Here is a 12,473-nt window from a genome sequence, read left to right as displayed (position 1 = left end):
TTCTAGTCGTTAGGTTGAATAAATTGAAGAAGATTAATGAACAAAAACGAACAAGAATGTGTGAAAGGTAAAAAAATATGTGTGAATGACACTACCCTATATTTAATGTAATAATGTAGTGTGCATATCAAGTGTTACGTAAAATGAAAAACAAAAATGGCAAGCTTTTTCAATATATTCAGCTATGCCATTATCCGTTTGAATTCTACGATATATATACATAGTTATGTTTTTAATAATAATGTGTAATACGAGAATTAAGTTTCAGAAAAATTATAAGAAAAACAAAAGCTGGGTTTCATATATTGTCATAGAAAGTTTGAGGGTTTAGATGGAGAAGCTCTAACATGTAACAAAGTGTATATTCTTATTAGTATCTCATTATATAATACATATCACGTGATAGTATCCAAAAATCTAACTTCAGGAGAAAGGAGGTGATATTGGTACTTGGTAGCATAACCATAACTGTAGTGCAATATATATGAAACTCCAAAATATCATATATGCGATAGACTCTATGAACAATCTTATTTTAAAAAAGTCTCATTAGCATGTCGCATCATAAAATTTTAACCATTAAACCTTCATCATTTTTTATCTTTATCCAAGAATCCATCTATTAAAAGTTATAAAATAAAGAATACCCCAAAGTATCCACGTTCAGAACACTTCTCTAAAAATGAAAGAACCTCAATAATGATTATCAGATTACCTCGAGCTTGTTCCTCCTTGGAAATCACACAAACCTCCCTTCCTTCCATCTCTCTCTCTCTCTCTCTCTCTCTCTCTCTCTCTAAAATTTAGATATGCAACACATTTTCACATTGGAATGCTCATTCAAGCCCATAATACAAACTTTCTGCACTGCATCCTGCATGGTAGTCCATGACTTCAGCCCATGGGCTGTGTTTCTTTTCTTCTTTCTTTATTGGAATTATTTGATCAGCAACTTCCACCTTCTGATGAAACAGAATAAACGAATAAAAACCCTTTAGGAAGACAAGAAGAACAACTTATGACAGAAAAAACATTTTAGTAGGAAAATGTCTTCTGCATTCTTTTGCAATTCATTTTTTTTTTCTTCATAAAATTGTGTACCTAGTGTAGAGAAAAGCTAAGATAAAGTTCAAATACTGTGGAAAGTTTGGAAAGTATTTACATGCAGTGTTTTTTTGAAATGAAAAAAAAAGGCAATATATGCAGACCAAACTTTACAAATAGCAGTTTTTACAATATATGCAGACAAAACTTTACAAATAGCAGTTTTTACACCTACATATTGGAGGATTCTTGATGAAAACTTCCACCTTGTACCTTTTTACTCCCAACTCATAACTTCATTCAAAACAATCTGCAGAAACTCAAATAACAAAACGATATCTGAGAATTCTCCCAGTAAGATCAACAACAGAGAAACCCTAGATGCAAACGAAGTGTAATTCAATGGACTTGTTTCTAAACCCTAGATGCAAACGAAGTGTAATGCAATGGACCTTTTTCTAAAGTGTAATAAGTAAAAAGAATTCGCGTCTACCATAATAGTTTATATACATTTTACAAAACTATACAATAATTGAAACCCTAGTTGCAATAATTTATCGTATACGTTGTGTGGATCTTTGTACTGACAAATACTTAGAGTATGATTCTCTTCTCTTATAATCTTTTTTTTCTTTCGTTCTTTTTTATTTAAACGATTGCGATCACGTCACGTTTACATCTTGTTTTGAATTTTTTTATATAAAGAATAAGATAAAAATAAGAGTGAGAGAGGAGATGATGGAAGGGAATGGTAATAGGATGGGAAAGAATTTCCCTTGGAAATACTGAGAGAGTCAAAATAGTATGCCAGACTTTCCACGTGTAACAACCCAAGGATGACAAGTAAGACACGTTGGCTCTGCCTAGGTTCGTAGGTTCCTACAATGGAAACCGAAAATAGAATGTGACATACCCATGTGACTAACCTGACTCCACATAACCAATAATGCGATTGTGATCCCACATCCTAAAAGCCATACACTAGTAGGTGCTTTTGTGGATATACTTGACTGGAAAACTGGATTCTTCTTCTAGGCTCACTTTTGGTCACACCATACTACCTCAAATCAAATGTATTAGCAGTGACGGAGCTAAGGTGGGATTACCGGATTGTCTATAAGTTTAACCATTTCAAAAATTTATGCATATTTGTATGTGTTGGATTTGATCCTAAAATGACCAAAACAAACTAAATTACTATCTCTTTTTTTTTGTTTTTTACTAGTATATGTCTACACACAAAGTGTCTGTGAAATATTTTATTTTATTTTTTTAAATTAAAGAAGAGAGGATGAAAGTGAGTGGGTAGAGAGGGAGAGAGATTTTTAACTTTTTATTTTTTTTTATTTTTTTAAAATAGCAATGTTAAAATCATGTGTAGGTGAGATTTAAACAAAAAATAGCAAAATTTTGTTTGTGAAATTACGTTACTGCCCTTAACCTTTTGTTATGATAGAAGACAAAATAGTCTTTTCATCATTTTTTAATTGACAAAGAGGGTTCTATTAATATGTAGTTTAGATAATTTGTGTCTTCCTTTTCTCTCTTCTTGTGTGCAACTCTATTGTTTATATCAAATGCTTAATAAAATGCCGCAGTTGACAAGCATTGACAATCTTCAGCGTTACTCTACAGTTTCATGTAGTCACCCTTGACAAACATCTACATATTATAGTAATTATTGACATATGTTGGCAAGAACCGACATGTTCCTACAGGTGCTCTACAAAATGGTTGAATGAAATTGTTTTGATCAAATTCATGACTCCATTATTTGAAAAGCCTGCCTTCATGTTACCAATACCTAAGCATCCCCTAATTTTAATACCTATCAATTATGTACGAGTCTATTACAACATACATGTTAAATTACTTTATGTCTTAGTGTTTGTTGTGTACATAGAAATGTCCTCTCGCAAGTTGAACACAACCAAAGGGACTCCTATAAAGAATGTAGAAAGATAATGCCCAGGATTCAAAAACCAGAAAAATGAACTTACATATCCCTTATTGTTATTGTATACCCCTTTTGGTCATCTTTTTCTTATCCTTTGTTTATTTCTCTTATATCTAAACTACATATTAATAGAACCATGATTGTCAGTTAAAAATCAATAAAATTACAATTATATCTTTTAAACACAAATGAAAGAAAATATTAAAAAAAGTGTGAGCATTAAAGTAATTTCACACAAACAAATTTTTACTTTTTTTTTTCTTTCTAAACATCACAACCATGTCACACTATCAGTATCCTAAACCGACTCTCTTTTCCCCTGTCTCATTTGCACCCCACGTCTAACTTTTTTTTATACTTTTTCAAACTTCCCCAATTCACTAATTTTTTTAAGCATAATTTGACATTAATTAAACTTAATTCTTTTAAAAAATTTAAATCAAACACAAAGTGTGTACTGCAACTAGTTACATATTATAGTTTTTATAAATAACTAAGTGATATGCAAGTGACCCTTTACCAAAGTGGTGGAAAGGTGTTGACTCCTTACATGACGGCGTGGGTTCGAATTCCGTCGGTGACTAATCTAACATCTAATTTAACAAAATCTATAGTTTGACCAAAAACAAATAAAAACTAAATGATAACAACAATGAGAAGTTATTTCCACGCACCTATTTAATCCTTCTACACATTTATCCTTTTGCTTATTCAATCAAATATAAAAAATAAGCAACAATGCAAAAAGTAAACTAATAAGTGAGCGAAAATTATTTTCCTGCAACAAATTATATGAAAGTTTTTGGTCAGTGAAAAAGAAGGTAATAATAAGAAAGAAGAGAACAGAAAGGCTGACAGAACTTTGCAAAAACTAAAAGATTCGAAAGGCTCAATTGTTGTGCAGCATGTGGTGTGGTGGGAAGCTCAGCAAAGCCTCGGGTTTATCATTGTCATCTTTTGCTGCAAAACCAGGTCACACTAGTACATTGTTGTAGACTTCTTGTGTCCAAGTCCTCCAGAACGATCCCAAACAAAATGTGGTCTCTTGGTAATCCCCACACCCCTTAAAACCCAAGATCCTTCTGTCGTTGAAGATCTTGACTACCCTAAATTTTTAGGGTAACTATTAACTAGCTAGTACCGTTGTGGTAGTACACTAGCTAATAGCTAGCCTCAGTCACTACTTTACGAGAACCTTAAGAGAGAAGATGCTTCTTCGATATCAAATCATGAGTCTTCTCCATTCTTATTCACCTTCTGAAATTATATGCATACGGGTTCCTTACAGAAATGATAGTGGTACGAAAAAAGATGAGAATAATCCACAAATGATATATCACAGTTAATTGACGACAGTTTTTCATAGGGGAGGAAATTTGAGCTTACATGCAAATTTACGTTGAGTGGTTTACTAATAAAGAAAAAACATAGGAAGAGTTGTAAATTCAAGTATTCGAATCCTAAATTTGACATATTATGACTTATGCGCGTAAATGCTACGAACTACTAAAGCCAATGCCCGTTAATGATTATGAGTCTTTTAAGCTGAATGAATCCCAAACAAATCAATGGATGGATGCTGTATCCAAAAAGAATATAAAAAGAGGAGTTTACAGGCTTAGCGTAGTGAAGTGGGAGCCTATGGAACCCCGTCCGATGGAGAAATGAGCTATTCTCTGCCTCTGCATCAGCCTATTCTAAGATACCACAGGGACTCACAGGAGACGTAGATGAAGTGTCACAAGTCGTAATGATATAATTAATATATGTGTCGGGTCAAGCCATTGCCAAAAAACAAAAAGAGCTATTGGCCATCACAATTCTTGAAAATGAGAAACTTACCAAATTTAGATCCCACCATTTACAGTAAACTTTTCTGCTTCCCAACCAAAGAGTAAATTTTTATTGTATTCGAAACACGAACACTACTTGTTATTATATGAATACATAAAAACAAAAAAGATATATTTTATTTATGTATGTTATGATGCGTAATATAACAACTCATATTCTGAATATATTGAGAAATCTCTCCCAAGAAATACACTTCGTAGGTTGCTTTTTTTGTTCAACGAGGACACCATTTTGACGGTAATCACAAATATCATCACATAGGAAGCTAACCGGAAAAAAAAAAAAATGAGAACAGAAATGGGCTCTAAAGAAAGGAGGAGCTCCTCCTACAAATTTGTGGCCTATTCACATAATTTTGTACTTATAATCAAAACCGTTCATATTATAAATTACTTTGTATATATCATTTCTACAAAAAAAATCAATCAAATCTAAGATCATTTAGTCATCAAAGTATATAAAAACAGATAGAAGGATTTGGAAAATCATTACGAACTGTCTATCTATTTGCTTCAATTGATTAACTAAACAATCTTAGTTTTAATTGACTTTTTACATAAATGATCTATATAAAGTGCTTTATAATATGAATGGTTCCGATAATAAACACATATTTTTGTGAATAGGGCACAAAGTACATTGAAAAGAAACTCCTCCTCAATCTTAAGGAGCCAAGATTTTCTAGAAAAATGCATGTGTACAATATATTTTGGGTATTTTTTAGGGTACTAGAAAAACTCAATATAATTTCTATATTAATAATAATAAAAAATTGTGCTTAGTATGAACGTAAATGAAACTAGAATCATAAGACTTAATTAAATCGAAGTAGAATCATAAGACTTAATTAAATCGAAGTAGAATCATAAGATTATTGCTAATTTTGCTGTTACATTTTCTCTTCTGCTTTTGCTTGAATAAATGAAAGTAGAATCATGAGACTTAATTAAATCAAAGGTAAATGCAAATGAAAATTATTACGGCCAACAAAAATGAGAATCGACCATACCATACTAATCAAGAACAACTATATGCCAAATATATATATATATATATATATATATATATATATATATATATATTGCAAAAAAACACACAATTTGGTAGCTATAGTAGCTTAAATAATTGAACGAAAACAAATATTATAGTATGTACTCGCAAAGCTCCATTACCTTCTTAGATACAAAATTGGTGGAGATGATGAGAGCCTAAACCCTTCAATGTGGTTCACTCTCTCTACATCCACCTAAGGTCAGTAATGGAAATGCCCCATGCAAAGTCAATACAGACAATGGCCATGCCAGAAAATTTCACAAATTGATCTAAATATTAACCGTGGCCCGACCAACCTTAGTATTAGTACCTAATATAACATATTTCATATGATGCCAATAACCTTAATCCTACAATTTATTTATTTTTTTTCCCGAACTCTCATTCTAAGAAAGAGGAGCTCTCTGAGGAGCACCCTTTCTCCTGCTGCTAAGGGAGAGGACAATCCCAGGGAGGAATCCACTGCTTTTCTTCTTCTTCTTCTTGATAACCTCTGGTTCTTGCAACATTACCGAATCGCTGGTTGCTTCATTGGAGCATGACGAAGCTCTGTATTGCTGAGGGTCTTCTACGGTGGAGCTAGGCATCATGTGGCCATCATCCTCGGACATCTCCAAGCCGTCCATGCGTAATCCTTCGAACTGAGAGATGGTGAAGTCGGATGCATCAAATCGGTAGAGTATACCAGATAAGTCTTGCCCTTGGTACACCAGATGATCAACCTGTAACATATATATTTGTTACTTGATATACCGCTAGATTAAGAGATATATATATCTGCCTGTAACGTAACCCTAAAATTGAGAAAACCCTTGATGCCTCTAATACTTGGATCAAAGAAAAAAAAATAATATCAAGATCATAGTTCAGGTGGAAACAAAAAGAGGCAGGAAACTGAATAAAAAGAGTATGTGCAAATGGGATTTTTCTTTTTTCTTACTTATCCTGAAGCCACACATAAAGCAGTGGAGATGCTTCCAAGATATATAGCAAATTAATTCAACGTTGGCAATGGCTTTAGAACCAGTGTGTGTCAGAAAATATGCAAAAGCCATCAAATAGGCAATTGGACAATGAGAGAGAGAGAGAGAGAGAGAGAGAGAGAGAGAGAGAGAGGAATATGGAGGTGAAATGGACCTTGCAAGAGAGAGAACAAAAGTGGAATGGCTCTTGGAGAATCCTGTCGCAAGTGAGGCAGATATTGGCAGAGCCCTGCTTACAAGTCCTAGACTGTGTCTGTGGCCTCTGATTCAAGAATATCACTTTGGCACCGTTAATTGTATAGGGCTGCCAAATAAGGAACAAACTTGTTATAACGGAATTGGAAAGATAAAAGTAATTTTCTTTTACACTCGATCACCTTTTCTTTTTTACTCATTTGTTTTTTTGTTTGATCATATTCCAGTGCGTTTGGTATGTATGGAAATTAATGTTATGAAAAAGGCGGAAAAACCGAACCCTTGAGGATTGAAGAGATTTTTTTCCGTTCATCTTTTCTAAGCCGTTGTCAAATTGTTTTCCCAAAACTTTATCCCATAAAGAAACAAAAATATTAATGTCTCTATCTTTTATATTTACTTTCTCAACTTTACCAAACTTTGTGTGAGAAAAAGTATTTCTGATCTCGTAGGAAAACACATGGAAATTACTTTTTATGAATTCCTCTTCGCATACCAAACGCGAGATCAAATCTTCTGCACTTAAAATGGATGTGGCCTCTCTGTGGCCTCAATAAGTGTCTGACACGTATTCATTATCTTAACCTTTCTTAATTTTGTTGTCATAAATTTAATAAGTGTCAGACATTTATTGGGGTCACAAAGAGGCTACCCCCACTTTGGGTGCAGAAGATTTGATCTCACCAAGTTGAAACTTAAATTAAACCACAAAATTAATAACCAGAATAATTTGATGTCGAACTCGTTATCTTAGTGAATTGGACTTTAAAAACCTTCTAGTTACAAGTGAAGAATATATTACTTGATCACCTTCTACCCCCATTATTGTTTTTACTTTGTAGTCATACCTGGGTATAGGAACAGTCGATCAGCTTTTCAAGATCACCCAATCGAACCACATCATGGTACACATATCGTCTAACCTGTCACATGGAGCCAAAACAATGTCAATTGGACTTGTTTACTGCCACAAATGGTGATTTACCCTTCAGTTAAATTTACCCTTATGACAACAAAGAAGATGAACAATGTTGAGGTAAATTTTCTGCAATGTGTGACTGAAAGTGATCAAGTAAATTTGCATAGTCCAAGTACAATTTTTAACTTCAAAAAGTTCAAGAGCCAATTATTTACCTCACCTGCAGGCAGGCAATTACCTGTTGGAAATTTAGGTGAAACGAGTAGCAAGGCAACCAATCATGAAGGAAAAATAAATGAACTGAGAGCTGAATTGAATTAAAAGGAGTGGGATCTTTTGAGAATATAAACACTATATGGTCAAAGTTTCGCTTTCATGGAAAGGAACAGCTGAGGAACCTTTGCAGGGTGGAAATGAATAGAAACAAAATCTTCCATTAGTAGGAAACAAACCACATAAAAAAAAGTGGGAATCAAAGAGGACATCATAAAACCTTTTTGGAATTCCAATTTATAATTTTATAAAAACAAAAACACATTCAATTGTAATTGCATGGAAAGATGACTAGAATTAGAATACTATTGAACAAGACAATTTTGACGGATTAAAAAAAATCAACAACAATTAACTTCATCATTATTTTCTTTCTTAATTTGTTTCTTTGGCCACAATCAAGAGAGTAAAAGTTTCACTTTGTTGAAAAATTTTAGTAAAAGTGAGAGAAGATGTAAAATTGCATGAAATTAATTATACTAAATTCTAGAGTATAAGATACCTTGGAGCATACTAGAAAATCTGAAAGTGCAAAGTACAATATTTCAGTAAGAGGTTTTTAGACAAGTTTTCAAATACAACCACAAAATACTTTCAATTCTTAGAGATAAGAAATGAGATGATAGAAAGACCTAAACATGAAGATCAAGGGTAAAATTTGCAATCACTGAGCTTTCTCTATGGTAGAATTTGTTAATTGTTCGAAGAACTAAATGAAGTATATAGAGAGGTACAAAATTTCAGGCAAATTACATATGTATCGCTACTGCACTAGCTGAATTCACTGGAAAGCAAATAAAAAGAGAATTAAGTAACAGACAGAGGATTCTACAGTACAATTCCACAATAATTTTCAACACACGCCCAGGAATCAAGGGTAGTTACAAACTTACAATTCATTAAAAAAAGTTACAACTTTCCAGCTAGTTAGCTAGAAGTAAAAGCCAACTGGAAGTAATTGAGCAACTTTGATCCAAAACTTGTGAAAATTCAAAAGGGTAGATGAATGGTGAAATTTGGTGACGTAATTTGATGAGTGAGAAATTGTAGTATCGGAGTACCTGCAGGAGAGGATGGAGGCGGTGAGAAGGGAGGCAGTGGGGGCAAATACTAAGGCAGCAGTGCAAACAGAAGACGTTCTTCTCGTTTTTCCGGCGGCTGTGGTGGACCCCGCACCCGCCAAAGAATGTCTCGGCCATTAAACGCTCAAGCCATGCAGGCTTAATGTTGTTTCCACCACCACCGCCACCATACGATTCTGTCACCATCCTTTAACTCTGTCTCTCTCTCGCTTTGTTTCTCTCCAACGAATTGTGTCTGTTTTTGAAGAAGTGGGAGGATGGTATGAAAGAGAAGAAGGCCTTTTAAGTTTAGCTGCTACTGTAGCAACAGATAGCTAGCCAATTACTACTGTGCGCCTTTGGTTTTAGTTCCTTTTTTTTTTTTTACCAAGTTGGGTTTCAAAAACCCTAACCTAAATGCTATTTTATATATAGCTGGTGAAAGTTCCAGAACTGTTGCGTTTTCAGACAAGAGAGAGCGTGTCTTTACTTGAGAGAGAGAGAGAGAGAGAGAGAGAGAGAGAGAGAAATGGATTGGGTGGTGAGGTGTGAGAAAAATGCCTTAAATAAAATATGTTCACCTTTGTTTGATGTTAGTCTAATAATACAATATCATGGTTTTCGTTACAAAAATTTAAGTCATTAAATCTAAACAGCGGTGAAGTGAGATTGCATGTGGTGTGGTGTAGGACGGGGGAGTGGAGCTAATGGCGGGAAGACAGCCCACCAGTGTGTATGTACTTTCTCTGCACTGCAACTAGTGCAACAATACTATAACACAATTCCTTTTTCCACAGTGATCTGAGCGCCTCCCATATTTCTGTTTAATTTACTGTGCATTTTTCTGCATTGAACCCCCCCTTCTGCTTAATCTGTTCTGGCTATAATATGCCCGGTTAATTTTGTTAATTCAAGATTAATGTTTATCATTCAGGTCAAAGTGTTAGGTTAAGCTTCTGCAGTAACTTCATTTTCAACAATATAATCAAATCGTATATTGCATAGTGTATAGAGATTGATGAACTTGAAACTGATTTGGTTGTCTTTTTAAGTAAAAGTTCAACGATCAAGCAGAACTCAATTCTGTGCCAATTCAGTCCTGTGGAACCCCATACGGTGGAGACCAACTTAGTATCCGATGTGTAAACAATCCGAGACAAATAAAAACGAAATCGTTCTCTACTTTTTTGGTATACAATTTTCTTAGTAACGTTAACATTTTTACAAATAAATTGCAACAAAAGTTTGGGTCAAAACCTTGCATCGGTTTTCCTGCCAGAATTGCATTGTACGCACTGTATATGTCTGCAATAGTAATAATGAGTATGAAAGAAACACTTACCTGGGACAACTCTATAAGACGTGTTGTCTTATATCCTTTAGAGTTATCGCATAAATTGAGATTTGGCTGTAGAATGATCAAATTATATTTCCTCCGTAATAAATTAAACCTTCAAGCCAGACCAGACATGTTTCACAAATAAGGAGGGCGTAGGCTCAAGCAGGGTTGTGAATGCATCAATTCAAAACCATTTTTACCCTAAAACAAATTTCAAATCTTAATCATCCTGTTGTAATTAACAGCTAAACATGATTAGCTAGGAGCACCCAGATTGTACAATATCTAATGCAGCAACATGAAAATAGTACATTGTTTTGGCTTACTAATTAGAATAAGAAATAATAATATGATGAGACCATTGTTTGTTTTGTCTGTTTTAGCTGTAGGTACAATCGCACTACCTCGGTTAAAAAGCTTTGTCATATGAGTCATGACCTACAGCTCCTTTGCTTGTATTTATGCATACTTGGTGTGTCCTTTTTTCTTTTCATTTTTGTTTATATATTAATACGTATATACGTTGTTTACAAGTTTAAAAGGATATATACACTTGGTCTGTGGATTATATGATTTTAAAAATTCATCGAATTACTCAAAAACTATTTTGTTATGTATTGAATGACTCAAAAACACCTAATTATGGTCATGTTTGTCCTCTCATTTTGGGAGGTGTGTCCCATTTGGATCCTACTCATATGCTCGAAGTCGAGCCCAGCAGTGAATCAGGTGGAGGGTTTGATTATAGTGTAAAACTTACCTAATGTGATTTTTAATTTTATCACGTGACGAGAGATATAAAGTGATATATAAAATTTGTTATGGGTAGCGATATGTGAAACTTACTCAGCGACTTTTGGGGGAGTCTTATTTTGCAATTGTTGTCCAATTGGTATTATATGGTGCCAGTGACAATCATTATGTTGGTGAGTTGAATCAAGCATGTCGTGCAATACATATTATTACGTGATTGGAAATGTAATATTTGATATATATATATATATATATATATATATTATGAAATGAATTTTGTTGCTGATGAGTTGGCTAACATAAGCCTCTCCCACCTTTTGGGTCTGGTCAATTTTGAGCAAGTTTCATCTTCCTATAAGTAGTTACTATTATATAATATTTTTGATATCTCTCCCGACCTTATGACATTATTTTGTAATTTCTCTTTTGTCGGGCTATTAGTCCCTTTGTTTAACAAAAAAAAAAAAGTAGAACATATATGTTTAATTAATTGAAAGATAAGCATTACAAACATTGAAGGATTAGAAGTAGAAAAATGGAATTTGAGAAAAATTTATGGTTATAGTTAAGGGTTTTAATGTGTTTAGAATAGTGATTAGTAGTTTTATATCAAACAACAAAACAAAGGGACTGGAAAAAGGAGACAAGAAGGAATGCATGCATTCTGCAAATTCACCAGCTGCATCAAGCAATTGTAGGGTGAAAAATTAGGCAGAGGTTCACGTGGAATTAAAGCGGACAACTAGCTTTCCAAAATATTCCCTAAAATAGTTAAATTGAGATTTAACACAATAACGTTTAACAATAACACCAGTTAGGTATTGTTTAATTTTTTAATAAACTAGGTTCATTCTCCTTCCAATAATAATGTCTAATGCTCTATTAGTGGATGCCATGGTAGCTTAAGATTCCTATTTAAGTCGTGTTAAATCTTAACTTAATGTTAGAGGTTAAAATATTGGAGATATATGATGTATTCGCATTCTTCAAAGGATTTGTTCGTGTTAAGTACATATTAAACGTTAAAAAACGATATGATCAA

At 33.6% G+C, this 12,473-nt stretch overlaps 1 protein-coding gene across 1 annotated transcript; it reads right to left on the bottom strand.

The window, feature by feature from the left end:
• Positions 1-6,287: 6,287 nt before the first annotated feature.
• Positions 6,288-9,546, bottom strand: LOC137728473 (protein RGF1 INDUCIBLE TRANSCRIPTION FACTOR 1). Its single transcript, XM_068467252.1, has 4 exons — positions 9,340-9,546; positions 7,935-8,009; positions 7,046-7,195; positions 6,288-6,630 (listed from the first exon to the last, which is right to left on the bottom strand). Exons 1-4 carry the CDS (start codon positions 9,544-9,546, stop codon positions 6,295-6,297), a joined length of 768 nt encoding a protein of 255 aa, XP_068323353.1. The 3' UTR covers positions 6,288-6,294.
• Between the last annotated feature and the right edge of the window lie 2,927 nt (positions 9,547-12,473).

This window comes from Pyrus communis, chromosome 3, assembly GCF_963583255.1.
Source record: "Pyrus communis chromosome 3, drPyrComm1.1, whole genome shotgun sequence".
In the NCBI taxonomy this organism is placed as follows: Eukaryota; Viridiplantae; Streptophyta; class Magnoliopsida; order Rosales; family Rosaceae; genus Pyrus; species Pyrus communis.
This window is presented reverse-complemented; position numbering and strand designations above follow the sequence as displayed.

Bases quoted from the DNA above. Each gene is read 5' to 3' on its own strand.
- LOC137728473 (XM_068467252.1), bottom strand. From the start codon at position 9,546: ATGGTGACAGAATCGTATGGTGGCGGTGGTGGTGGAAACAACATTAAG. The intron at 8,010-9,339 runs GTACTCCGATAC...TCCATGTGACAG, and splicing joins GCCTCCATCCTCTCCTGCAG to GTTAGACGATATGTGTACCA. The intron at 7,196-7,934 runs GTATGACTACAA...CTTATTTGGCAG, and splicing joins TCGACTGTTCCTATACCCAG to CCCTATACAATTAACGGTGC.